At 37.6% G+C, this 14624-nt stretch overlaps 1 protein-coding gene across 4 annotated transcripts in view; it reads right to left on the reverse strand.

Moving 5' to 3' along the window:
- Positions 1–7834: 7834 nt before the first annotated feature.
- IFT74 (intraflagellar transport 74) overlaps positions 7835–14624 on the reverse strand; it is a 35860-nt gene continuing 29070 nt past the window's right edge. For all 4 annotated transcript variants that reach the window (XM_041401115.1, XM_041401113.1, XM_041401114.1 and 1 more), the window contains 4 exons: positions 13394–13557; positions 12689–12814; positions 10255–10315; positions 7835–8508 (listed from right to left, as the gene is read on the reverse strand). In XM_041401115.1, coding sequence (XP_041257049.1) covers positions 8393–8508; positions 10255–10315; positions 12689–12814; positions 13394–13557 — 467 coding nt within the window. In that variant the 3' untranslated portion in view covers positions 7835–8392. The remainder of the gene's footprint in view (positions 8509–10254; positions 10316–12688; positions 12815–13393; positions 13558–14624) is intronic.

The raw sequence follows: 14624 nt of genomic DNA on the forward strand, positions 1-14624 counted from the left end.
GGAGAGGGGAGTTAAGCAACCGCAGTCAAGACTGTGGTTCTTCAGATTGCTATTCTAAGTTTAGAGGGGTTTCTAAAGTTTTCACTTAAATCTCACTTTCCTGCTGTAAAGAGGTCACTGAGGAGAAATGCATCATGTCTCCATTTGAAATACAACTAAATACAAAGAAACACTCCTGATACTGATTTTGCAGTATGAAAAATGGGCCAGGTGAGCTGTTAATTCTTTTTTGAAGAACCAACTTGTGTTACTGATCGTTTCATCTGCCATGATGAAAAGGCATAAGGTATTTATCTCCAGGACAGAGTGGACAGCCTGAGTATGCAGCATTCCACAAATTCAGGAAGGTTGCAAAGGCCTGCTGAAGCCAGAAGAGAGGCAATACGTACAAACCCAAGTCAGAATTTGCTTAAGGTACTAGCATCAGCAGGACTGTGTATTTGATTTCTGTTTCTTTACAAAATTTCATTTTTGAAGAAATAGAGAATAGCATCTATAATTCAGCAACAATAATGTACTCCACTTAGGTCTGTTTCTATTTGGAAAGCTTTTAAGTGCCACAGTTTAAATACTCCTCCCACTGAAGTCAAAATTAATCACATGATAAACTTCTTCTACTGCAGAATTTAAAGGACTTCAATATTCTGACTTACTCTCACTCAACATTAAGTGTCTGCTAGGTCTATCTTTCATATTTTCATCCTTATATTTCTTGAAACTAGAATGTATTTTTTAAGGTAGGTCATACCAATTTTGTGTCCCATGAACTAAAAACTGTATGATCTGATCACCCTCTGATTGGTGATTGTCTGTCCCCACCACCAAAGAGACAGTCCTTACCTAATGGGGATACTGAGTCTCAGCCTGCACTCACTATTAATGAACTGAAGAATTCCAAATAGCCTTTGGCAAAACCAGAAACCCAGTAAAAGAAACTGGGCTAAAAGTAAGGATGGCACAAGGAATAAAATATGGCACTGACTTTAACTTTTATTCCATGTGGGGCTGTTGACTACCAGGCTGTCCAATGAACATCCTTGCTACATCCTCAGCCAGGTATGTAGCTGTATTTTGGCCCCTTAGGCCACATTCTCATCTTTTGTAAAGTTACTTGGAAAGACTCCCAAAGTTTCAAAAGAGTTCCCCTCTAAAACATCAGTTTTTTTGGTTGTTAACTGCTGATTCAAACATATTCACATCTTAACCCCTGACACAATGGCACGCACAAATTCAAATTAGTTGCAACAGGGAAACAAACTGTCTTCCAACATGTAAATATAACCCTAGCATTAAACATGGCTTTTCATAACTCTCTTTGCTGAAGGCTAATTTTATGATATGCCAAGTGCCCTGAACTCCTGACACCATGCTTTCCTCCTTAGATAAGCAGCAAATTGTCTCAAGGACAACCCATTCATACATGCTGTACCACATGGAAATATGTGAAGAGGAAAAACAAACAATGCCACTATACTTCTTTAGTCAGGTAGATGTGTTAGCAGAAATCACATATCCTCTTGCAGTGTCTGGTTGTATTCTATTTTTTGGAACCAAGCCATTACTTTGGCCTTGACGTGATGTTAATATGTGCTATTAGGAGGCAGTAAAGGAACTTCAGGAATTATTACTCATCACAGTCAGCTAATGTGAAACAAAGGTACACAAATTATGGGCTTTAAGCTTAATTTCTCAAACAGATCATGTTCTCCTCTGCAACACATCCTATGCCACTGAGGTCATCTGCAGCCCCTAAGCCATCTATCTGAGGACTACCTGGAAGTGAGAGGTAGCAGCCAGCAGGCCAGGGAGATGACATGTGCAGCTGCTGGTGCAAGCACTCAAGATGAGCACTGCCCCCACCACTGCAGTGGCGGAGGTAAATGGACGGAGGGTAAAGGTTTCTGAGGTGCTGAGCTGCTGTCCGAGTTTCTCTCCTCCCCCGGGCAGGGGAGGAGGTCTCACCGGCTGAGCTGAAGGCACGGCAGCCGACAGCCGGGGGGGGCACTTCCTAGATGCGCCGGGGCGTCCCGGGAGCGCCTCAGCAAGGGGCAGCAGGGAGCAGCAGGCAGGCGAAGTAGAAGAAAGAAAGGAGGGACCCTCCTCGGGGGTAAAATCCAGAGCCTTTTGTTAACTCCAGGTGCACCAGCCGAGCAGGGACCACGAGACAGGAATACAGCAGCTTATAAAGGGGGTGGAAACACGGCACATTAACCAATGAGGGAGAACTGGGGAGTGAACAAACTCGTGAGAAACATGCCGGCTAGCCAGTAGGGAATGTGACAGGGAGGGACCCTTGTTCCCGATCCAATCACCCACCGAAGAAAGGAGAACTTTCTGGAATATGGGAAGGAGACAGTGGGTGATGGACAGGAACTTGGGGAGGGATTGACAGAAGGTAACCAGGGAAACAGGGGAGGAGAGAACGAATTGACACTCTCAGAGAGAGAGGTTCCAGGGGAGGGGGAGAGGGGGATCCCAGGACCGAACTATTATAGCTTTAGGGGGTAACAGAACACACCAAATGAATCCTGCACCACAACACTGAGGTACATGTCAGGCAAACACGGATAGAACAGTATATGGAGGAATGGTGCTACTGAAATGGGTGGTTCTGAGACGTTTAAAGGTGAGGTAGAAAAGGTAACAGTGTTTTTTGCTGCACCTCATTCGGAGGAGGTGCAGTTTCTTTATGCTTTTTCTACTGCTTCTCCTGCATAGGCATACTTAGAAGGCAATTCAGGGTTGTAAACATAGCTATGATCCACTTTGTTTTCTCAGCATTTTTGTTTTGTTTTGTAAAAAGTTTATCTTGGAGAACATAGCCTGGAAAATGGCTGAGTACTGAGCAGTATACAGAACAGCCTTAGCCAAAGGGAACTGGTTTTTTTTCCTGTCTTCGTGATGCTGAAAGGGGATCTACTGAATGGAATTAAACACAGGACCTGATGGGAATTTCAGGTTTCTTTCAAAGGGAAAGCTCAGCTGATGAAAAACCACAGGAATACTTTAGAACTTCTGTATCAGTAAAGTCACTGTGAAGAACATTAGGCCATTTGTCTAACATCTGTGCTGTGAAAATTTCGACTTTGCAAGTCACTTGTATTCCTCTGAAAAATGCTCATGCACGTTTTAGAATGGCCTGGCTGGTTGTCAGCAGAAGGATGAAAAATTTTGCTTCTCTGCTCTACTACTTTAATAATTGTAATTTTTTACAACATATTTTGAAGTACAAATGGATCTGTGTATCTATGTTTAATGGCAACAATTATATATCCAAATAACTTTAAGATACTGATATTAAATCTCCCCAAATGATGCACAGTATTATTACTGCTTAAAGTAAAAGGGCATGAACAAGGCAAATTTCATATTTTTTCCATCTGGAGGAATAAAGATTAATATTATAAGCCTCTTAATACATGTGAGCATTGAAGATTGGACTATTGTTTCCAAGGACCAGGAAATGGGTCATGTCAACTCAGGGGTAGTGTTCTCAGCATTAGGGTTACAAAAATTCATCCTTAATATCTTGTTTGCAGGACCTACTGTCTTCCACTGACTTACTATCACACTGTCAGTATGATTCAATGGTGCTTTTTAATGGTGATTTTAAACAAGGACAACTTAGTGATAAATTTGCTGTTCACCTGCCTCTTCCAAATTTGGGATTGGCAATCTGGCAGAAATCTTGGTAATCTGGAGGCTTCATTTATAATTTTGTCTCTCATGCATAACTGTTAAAGTCATTGATGCAAGTTATAATTTCTACTATAGTCACTATTTTATTCTTATTCTTAATTGTAAGAAGTGCTGTCCCCCTTACATCACAAGTACTTATGGGCAAACTTGAGTCATATGTTGGAGACAGAGGTCTTGCACCTTACTCATCCTTTGCTGCACAGCAGAAATCTTGGGCCTGATACAAAGATACCAGTGTTCAGTGAATCAAGTTCAGTCACTTTAAATGAATGTAGCTTTCAAGGAATTAGCTCTACAAGAGGAAACAAGAGTGGATAATTTTACATTTCTGTCTCTTTCTCTCTCTTTTTTTTTTTTTTTTATTTTTTTTTATTTATTTATTTTATTGTGGAACATTTCCTCCCATCTCACACATTTGGCATATTGTCCAGTTAGTCCTCCTTCCTTAAAGGAGGACCTCTAAGTGTTGAGCACAAGTCAGGGCAAAAACATTTTTTCCTCTGCTCCAAGATTCCGTCAATCACAACAAATTATTGATCAAAGCTGGGATTTGAATTCATATAATCTCTGTTGCAGTGTGTGCTTAAAGGCTTCCTTCCTCTTTATCCAAAAAGAAAAAGATGACAACTATGTTTTTGGGGAGGAATCCAGTTCCCTTCTGAATGACTGACCTGCATTTTAGAGCCTTGCTCTGCACATACAAGACATGTATCATTTGCTACTCAGCTGCTATTCACACCATGCAGGTATTCAAGCGAGCTCCAATTTTAGGACCACTTTCAGAATCTGAAGGGTTTTCGCTCCAATTGCTACATCTCCACACGCATTATCACCATGAGAGACATTTCAAAGGAGCTCACTCAAAGCAGATACTTTAAGAACAGTTACAAAGTAAGCCTTAATCCCTTTCTCCTCAAACTAAGACATTCTAATGGCTTGCACCTCCTCATAAGGCCTGCATTATGCCTTGTATTTTTGTTTTATGCTTGCAGCAGGGAAATAGAAGTGTACAGAAAGAATTTACAAACACTTCACCTTGGCAACATGTCCCTACAATTGTGAAACAGCACATACTAGCACTAAGAACCATTAACTAAAGTTGTCAGGCAGAAAGAACCCTCAGTGTTCTGCCTGTCTGGAATTGCTCCCAGGAATATTGCACTGTTGTCTTCTAAGCTCACTAAGAGAAATTAAAAAATAAACTTATTTTGAAAGAAAATCAAGCTTTTTAAAATCCATGAAAAATAATGGAGGCAAGACAAAGCAGAAGACCAGCAAGAGGATTAACATTTGCTTGCAGCAAAAATACAATTTGCTTGGAGATATGATGATATCCCTGTATATATGGGAATGAGGTTGGTGTACTGTCATGGCATCATAAGCTGGGAACAACAGCAGTAATTCCTGTGCTTGTCCTCAAGCACAAATAACATGGCAGCAACAGATACTTTGACTGAAGGCTTGAAATTGAAATGCTTCTTTTCATACAGCGTGCCATTGAAGTGGGATGTGGAAGTGACAGTAATTGTCAAACCTGGTATCCTAATGCCTCAGTGGCGTCTTACTAAAGGGGGACTAGGTAAGGGAACTTTTAACAAACTGCATACACGTAATTACATGGAGCTTGTTGAGATGCACCCACAAGTGTAGAGAGGTAGTTGACTTAAGGCATTGCAAGGTCATTCTTGAGTACCTTTTTTATTTTATGATGGTAAGGGAGAGGCTTCTGAGAATTGAAAGCTAGAATGTGTTGCTCCTGCCTTCAGGAGAGCAAGAAGAGTGATCTGTCCAATCACAGACTGGTCAGCCTCATCTCAATCCCTGAGAAAGTTGTGAAGCAACTAAGGCTGGATATGATTTCCAGACACATGAAGGATGGGAAGTTGATCATGAGCAGAGAGCAGAGACTTATGAAGCAGAAATTATGCCTACCCAACCTGAAAAGCAGGCTTGGGGCTCACTGTGTGGTCAGTGGCCTGAAGACCAGTTGGAGGTCAGCCAGTAGTGGAATATCACAGCCATGGATATGAGGGCAATATAGTTTAATCTTTTCACTGATGATGAAATCTTTTCTGACCTGGATGATGGGTCAGAGATCATCCTCGGGAAGCTTGCAGATGACACAAAGCTGGGAGGAGTGGCGGATACACCATATAGGTGTAGTGCTGTTCAGAGGGATCTAAACAGGTGAAGTGGGCAGCCAAGAATGTCATGAAGTTCCACACACTGGAATTCCACACAGATACATACACAGTGCTACTCCAGCAGAGGAACAATCCAGGCATCCATGCACATTGAGAGCTGAGTGGCTGGAAACCTGCTTTACTGAGAAGCACCTTGAGGCTCTTCCCAGTGTACACCAAGGTGACCAATAGCCAACAATGCACAGCTGAACAGGCCAGCAGTATTCTGGGGCAAGTTAGGAAGAGCATTGGCAGGCAGGCTGAGGGAGGTGATACTTACTCAGCCCTGCTGAGAGAGGTGAGCAGAAGAGATTTTAAATATCTCCACTCTGCAGATGCTGACAGTTAATTAATGCCCTCTCAGTCTGAAGTCGTAGCATAAAATGGACAAAAGATCGCCTCAGTAGAGAGAGACCTGTGTTACTGAATTAGTATCCTGATGTGCACACAGGAGCTTCGGTGAAAAAACATTGTCCAGTACCTAAACTGTACTAAAAAAGTATATATATAAGGAGTTAAAGAAAAGGTGATTTTCACTGCACTTGAGGAACTACATAAGGGTGCAATTTACTCAGCTCACTACTAGGAGTGAGTTAATAATCTTACAGAGGGAGATGAAACACTTCCTGCACAGTTTACAACTCCAAATCTATACAGTTCTTTTCAGCTGTGGGTACTATGACTGCTCTCAAGGACCATAAGAGTGAATTGTTAAGAGAAAGAACAAATGATGAGATTCTTACACAGAAACAGGTTATCTGAAGATCCTTCAGTAGAACAAGGAACAAAACAGCATGCTGGAGAAAGGGATTTCATGACAGGCATCTCCTGGGAGCACAGTAAAAACCTGTAAGCTTTACCATGCTATCTTACAGAATCACTAACAAGGAATTAAACCTTCCCCTGCCCTGAGAGAAAGCAAAGTCAAAGCAGTCTGTTTATTCAGTCTGCAGCTTTTTTCCGTTGTTCATTTCAATATGTTATTCTAGATAGTGTGGAATTCAGTGGTGGAATTCAGGAGGTGACCTCTCTGGCTCAACTTTATCTCTGCAAATAATGGGCTTTCTCTGGAATAGCTGAAACTCTGACAGGAAGGAAGAGACTTTAGTGGGAATTTCCCCTAGATAACAGTCCTTAGTTTATAGAAATCCCGTTCCATTATCTCTAAATATTCTAAACATAAAGAGCAACACCATTCATTGTGCTGAATTAGCAAACACAGTGCTTTCGGCACAAATCTTCAACATTTTTAGCTTACAGATTTTTTTATACTCAAAAAGACAATCACAGATTTGAGGAATTTTAGTGACAAAAATACACAACTATTTTAATGGACTCAGAACATTTCCTAATAATTTCTCTGCTCCAGTTTCATGAACTGAGGTGCATAGACTACCTATTTTCTGGAAAACTTTTCTAAGTGAGCAGAACAACTATAAATCCAGGTCCCACTGCTTTTTTGCAGTTTCTTTCTATAAGACTAGTTTACTGTTCAGCTAAGATTTCCATCTATAGTCAGCTGTGCTTTTTCTATTTGATCAGGACAAGATTACAATATACCGTGTGAAAGAAATGATCAACAAGCAGTTTATAAAATAATTATGTGTAGAATGTGAGACAAATATATAAACAGAAATTTTTTAAAATCTAAATATTTTCTGAAATTTCTGTATCATAAAGCACATTGTTATTTTTTTATAAGCCCTGTTTTTGTTCTATGTTGAAACTCTTCTGGATTTTTGTCAGAGGTTTCATATGACACTGTTGCTTGAAACCGGAGGGAAAAAAACATTGCAGAAAATACAAATAAGTTTCTCTGCTATTTCCTTTACTGGTGAATACTACAGCAGTAAAATGTTCCACACAAAATCAGTTAGCTATGTTTCACTACATTTTATCAGAGTTTGCTTTTTTTTAATTACATCTTAAAAAATAACAAAGTTAATTCTCCATTAGGAAATGAAAATTTGCTGGCATTTGCTTTTATTTTAAGATTTTACATGAAGGAATGAAGCAATTTTGACTTTAAAATATGCTTGTCATCCTCAGATGCTTTCCTTACTTGGTATAAATTGCTATATATATAGGTATTGTATTTTGATATTACCATTCATCTTATTATGCACTTAATTTAAGATAATGCATATGACAGCCTGTCAAGCAGTCCTGTTCTGTCTGGCAGGAGTAGGACTACAAGGCAATTAGAAATTCAGCATGTAAAGCAGACTAAAATTGCACATTTGAGATGCAATTCAGCAATGGGCCTCAGCAATACATTGGGCAGTATTTCCTTTTTGTTTCTAAAATTCAGATGTTTATTTCTAAAAAAATTAAACAGTGCAAAAGGAGAGATAGTATTAAAACCTGCAACTTCTAATAACCTGGAAAATAGTTTTAAGAATATCTGTCACCCTAGTGGTGAATAAATTATCTCAGTAGTCCAGCTTTCCACACGGCCTTTGCACATCTCTCATTGTTGGTCCCTTCGGGCAGGAAGGAAATGCCTGGGTTCAGTTCTTGGTGTTCTGTAAAGCTTCTATGAGAGCTTTGTTGTATTCTTTGACCAGCTTTCTCGAATTCTTCATTATTGGCTGGTAGTCACTCTCCTGACTTTTTGTTGCTATGACTGATTAAAAGAATTAAGGAAACAAAATGCCAGGACAAATATGAGCATAATCACAGACCACAAGGGAACCACAACACCATACATTTCCTTCTATGAAAACTGTCAAGGCATGAAAATAGTGGAAAAAACTCAAGACTGGGGTTAAAAGATTTACTCTTATTTACTAGCTGCCATCTCACGACAAGCACTTTAGAAAAAGGAAAAAAAGGAAATTATTACATGCCTAAGTCACTTTTGTTCATATACACACACACATATATATATATATATATGTATATAGATATATTGATATATATATATATATATAGATAGATAGATAGATAGATAGATAGATATAGAGATATAGATGTATAGGCAATAAGTCCCTCATAAAGGACTCTGCCTATTGTTACATTGCAAACCAAACCATTTCAAGGCATTCAGTTATGTACAGCTGTATAGTCTGGCTACAGAAGTCCCAGTCCAAGAAAGCAGCCCCTCTCCAGTAGTCCAACAGGATATAAGTACTCTGTATAAGGGTCTGCACTTGGATAGGCAATATTTCATACCAAGTTAGGAGATACTTTAATATCCTGATCAATTTTATCTCTTGGTTTGTTTTAAAGTCTTTTCTGTTGAGAAAAATTGTGCTTAAGAGTATTGCCCTAATAAAGTATTCCTGTAGAGCTTCCTTCAAAGAGGATGTGGCTCCAACAATATTACACTGTCCAAGACTTCGTTCAGATATTTTTCTAAGAATTAGAGCACTTAGCAGGTTTGAGAAATGGGATATTTGGTATTTGCAGAAAACAACATTATATGTATACATATACATTTAGCTATAAGTATATGCATTAAGTACTAAATAATTCTCATCATCATCATCATCAGTATTATTTCTGTGAAGGCTAGGGTGACACAGAATTGCCTGAAATATATCCCCATGCCATTTACTGAGACATGAAGGAATGTTCACTGTTCAACACACTACACTAGATGGTGGGGTCTAGTTTTGATGTTACCTTTACCAATTACATTTGTAGTGTAATGACATAATGGTGATTTTGTGTATATTAGAGATTCCAGATTTTTAAAATAACAATTTATTTCTTAAATCATTTTAAAGAAGTAATTTTATTGCAGTGAATTCACTGTCTCTAGAATATAAAATAAAAGCACAGCCTGGTCCTATTCAGATCTCTATCATAACTAAAGAGAAAAATAGAAAAATAGTACCAGATGAGAAGAATTTTAACTAAAACAAACTTCAGTGCTTTTCCCTAATTTCAAAACCTATCTTATGAAAGCCATTTGCAAATCAGCAAGTAATGACTTCGCTGATACATTACTGGAATGTAACTTGTTAATTTGAATCCCATAAAGAGAGAGCTACAAGACAGTTTCCCCGCCCCAGCATGTTTTCAAACAATGCTATGCTGGCAGATTAGTATCAGATAATACTGGAGAGATGTGAAGATAAACTTTATATGAAACCTAGCAGCAAACCTGAGAAAGAAGGAAAAATTCCAGATTGCAAGGCAAAGCTTATGCTTTAGGTCCCTGTAAAACTCTTTCAGAGAACACATGCAAGCTTTGCTATATATAATATCTATCAGCTAACCAGATATTTGCAAAGGATTGCCTTTCCCCCCTCCTCTGTCTTTTGCAGACCATTTCGTCCTGTCTTACTGTGCTGGAGGAAACAGATTTCTTCCTCAATTAATACAGTGTGTGAATTTGACTCTTACTTCTTAAAGAAAAGGATACACTCCTTCATCATAAAGTTATTTTGCTCATGGTGCTGCCACTTCCTCTCCAAATTTGTAAGCTGAAAACACAAAAACGCAAAAAGAGTCAAAAATGAAAATGGTAATAATTACACACATATTTTACACAAATAATTTTGTATCAGTACTTTGTACTCTATTAACTGATAAGATCAAAGTTATTTCATGTAAAAAACACAGAAATGAGAAACAATGGCAAAATGCTTTTAAACCTGCTTATGATTAACCTGCATAGATAATTTAGCACTTCATAATCCATCTGTATAAAAGCACTGTATGCAACTGCAGTGACAGATGAAAAAATCAGATGAGAATTCAATACTTGGCATATAAGAAAGTTAACAGCAAGTCAGAAGTAAAAAGGTGAACAATTCAGGGAGATACTAATTCTCATTATGCTTCATATCATTTAGATGGATCTCTTCGTAGAATCAGTAAGATCTAAAATCACCAAAGATACAATATTTCCTGACACTGTCTTGGACTTTGCACTACACAGAAGAAACTTCCTTACTTCCATAGTTAAGTTTCCTGTCTGATGCCAGAAGTTGTGATAAGAACAGAGCTGCAGCGAGAAGATTGTAGGAGTGTGGGTTCAGCGCTGGCACTTCTTCAATACTTTCAGCATCAACAGGAAACTAATGTGGACATTATATTGATGGCTGCTTCCTTATAATACAATTTTATATTTGTTTTTCTGATGCTACTGTTCAAGGTTCTGCATTTCAAGATATGAAGATGTTATTTTTAAAAGTAAAACTGAAAACCATTCTGACACTAAACTTTAAGTAGAAATTAAGGCAATAAATAAGGAAAATATTGCAGTATTTTACTTTAAAGCTTTCCTTAAGCTGGAAGAGATGAAAATAGTTTCCATATATTCAAACCTTAACAGTAAAGAATCAGTTATCTAGTGTACTAGTCCACAGCAAACAAGGCAATAATTTGTTTCAAAGACTAGGTATTTCTGACTAATTAGAATTATTATTGTCCTCTTGGTAGACATTGCTGCACACAATACAGCCAGTAAAGGAGCCTGGAACTGAAATACTTACTATCTTGCACACAGAAAAGGAAAGATTCAGTGTATTTTTATAGTAACTGCTTGAAGACCAGTTGACCTCTTGCAAAATTGCCCAACTCCTCCACATTTATGAACACAATTTGTACTTCAAAATGCTTGATGAATGTCAAATAACCAGTTATTATAAGACATACAGCCTCATTTTTTTACACTCAGGACATAAAAAGTAAAGAAACAAATCCTTTTCACACACATAAAAATAGAACTGCCAAAGCTCAATGAACTGAAGAAATTCTGTACAGCTACTACTTTATATATATTGCCTCATTATGCAAGTATCTTAACACTGTTTGGGTATGCATTTCTAATTTACCTAAACCCTAGAATGTGATCTTGGCAAAAAAGATTCACAGTATCTGAAGTCTTCCACACTTTGGCATGTAGCTTTGAGGATTTATGTCATCACCCTAGAAGGATTATAATAATCCTATGCTACAAAGGGATGCATATGCCTCAGTCAGAGCTGTGCCTTCTCATCTGCTCCACAACATTAATTTCAGAAGAAAGTCAACTTAAACATGTACAATATGACCTTCAGCTTTTAACTGTACTAGAAAAAATAACATTTCTAAAGGAGAAATATCTCAACAACCTCAATCAATAAAAAACAGTGAAATGCATTAAAAAACCAGTTTCCCTTTCCACTTTATTTTAAAGTTATCTATTTTTCTTCTGTGCATTCAAACATATATACCAGTAAAGTTCTGCTGCCAAAGTGACAGCAATTTATGTGTGTTTATAATGAAAGAACAGAAGCCTATCATGAAGTTATAAACATCTTTCCTGATGCACTTTTGAAATGTAAACATACATATATACCAAAGCTGTTTAAATGTAAACAGACCCTAAAACTTCAGTGGCCTGCAAGGAGCAAAATAGGAAAAAGGGAAAATGGAATTAATAGCACAGATTTAAAGGAGAAAAAAAAAATCACTATGATTTTAAAAGCAAGAGGGATCTTCGCTAATTACTAGTGACCTTTTTTGTCCCTGAAGTTTCTTTCTAACTTCGTCCTGAAACTACTTAAGCAAAGGAAGGGCAGAAGGTAGAGAGTTCTGAGCAAGATTAACACAAACACTTAAACAAAGGATTCACAACTTTTAGCTCAGAAAGATGTCTGCTAATAATCCAAAGCTTACAAGCCATTTGTTGGCATAACATTACCTTTGGTTTGAAAACAGCAAATACAGTTACACACTTAAAACACATGACTTAGAAAACTCACTGAGAAGGAGCAAACAGATTCTGTCTGTACAATGCTTCATGTGTATGAGAAAACCAAAACCAAGAAATAAACAACTGAAGGGATAATATGTAACTTGACCTATACCTGAGAATGGGTCTCATTTTCTTGCAGCTCCTTCTTTAGTGCCTCATACTCTGTATTCAAAAGCTCCATTATTTTCTTAAAAGCACGACTGTGTTTTGTTAATTTTTCTTTGTCATCCTCGAGTTTCTAGTTAGGAGAAAACCCAACACAAACTGATTAATGGATGAGTTCATTTGCAGTAGGCTTCAGGCACATTACTTCAATTTACCTTTCAAAATGCTACTTTTTTTCCTTTTAGAACAAGACCACATGCATATACATAAAGAACTCATGTGCTTTTCTCATGCTCTGTCCTACAAATAATAATCAATGATTATGACCAAGTTGTATGCTTACACAATACTGTATGAGCGCTAGTGGGAATGCTGTTATTAAGAATTTGTAGGAAATTCTCTTTTGCTTGTGTTCCATGTTAGATTGCTAAATTCAAAGCTATGGGTAGTAATAAACTGCATAAGAGTTTAGCTGAATCGCTAAAATAGAATGGGGAGATTTTGTGGAAGAAGGCTATCAAAAGATACCCAGCTGACTACCTGCTATATGCACCCAGTCAACAAGTCACACATATAAGCAAAATAGTATTTGGATTAATTTGCACTGATGTGCAATCCTCTTTTTCAGCTGTCAGAAGGACTGTCAGTCACAAAACTGGATTCCCCTCCACCAGCTGTTCAAAAGCACACTTTGTTTCATTCCTTTGATTACCTTTTTCTTTTCTTCCCCTGATGCTTTAAGAGCTGGCAAATTATTGTAGATCTCCAACTCTGCTTTTGTCTGTTCAATTTTGTCTTTAAGAGAAGCCAGTTCACCAACCATCTTGCCCTCCAAGAGTTCCATCTTCTGTAGATCCAGCTGCAGTTTTTGACTCTCTAGGTCACGAAACAAAATCTTTAATTAACAGTACTTTTTGTTTCAAAATACATCACCCATTACATACAGATTTATGCTATATTTAATCAATATAAACAGCTCCTAAATATACTTCTAATTTTTTATATTTATGGGAGCTATTAATGTGAAGGAAATAAAAAATTTGCTATTCACAACCATGCCACAAGTCAAACACTACAATTACTGTATTATAATCCATAAGTGAAGAGTAATGAAAATGTAATGATCTGTATCACAGTGTTTCTATTTGTAATGTTTATAGCACCACACAATTAATTATAGCACTACAACCTCAAAGCAGTGGTGATAACTTACAAGAAGTTTATTGCAATGCAATAGAAGTGCAGACAAAATGCAGGCAAATCAAAGAAGTGTTTTTATGAGATTTTAGCATCATGTTATTTTTATTTGTGCTGTTTGAATATGGATAAGGCTTAGTTTTAGGACAACAAATACTGAAACTTGCTCTAAACATTTGCTTTGTACAGGAAAACACTTTCATATATTCTTCAAAAAAGAAGTGTCACAAATTACGACATCAACATATGCTACAATATACAGCATTTACTTCTGAGATGCCATTAAAAGCATAACAGAGTTATGTAATTAAAGCAATTCAACCATGGGTGGATTATGACATAAAGAAGACTGTAGAGACTGAAAGTGTCCAGACATGTGGGAGAGAAAAAACAATACAGATACATGAAGTAATAAAAATATTTTGACTCACTCTTGGGGTAAGTTACTTACCTGGAATCAGGAATGACTAGATGCTGGCTAGACTTAGGCTGGATGGTTTTGTGGTCTGACCTGTCATTGTATGTTATTCATGTTCCTGAACACTGAATACATGGCTATATCATCATATGTTTCAGATCTGTGTCTAACTCAAAAGAACAACACAGATAATGCAGTTTTCTTCCCACATTCTAAAGCATCAGGCAACATGGGCTATTGAGAGGGATGAGACTGTAATTTTCTTGGCATAGGTTTGCATCATGAGATTTGTGCTGATCTGCTGAAAAAAGGAGAGAAAATTTCCTCC

Source organism: Onychostruthus taczanowskii, unplaced genomic scaffold (assembly GCF_017590055.1).
Source record: "Onychostruthus taczanowskii isolate IOZ18803 unplaced genomic scaffold, ASM1759005v1 scaffold185, whole genome shotgun sequence".
Taxonomy (NCBI): Eukaryota; Metazoa; Chordata; class Aves; order Passeriformes; family Passeridae; genus Onychostruthus; species Onychostruthus taczanowskii.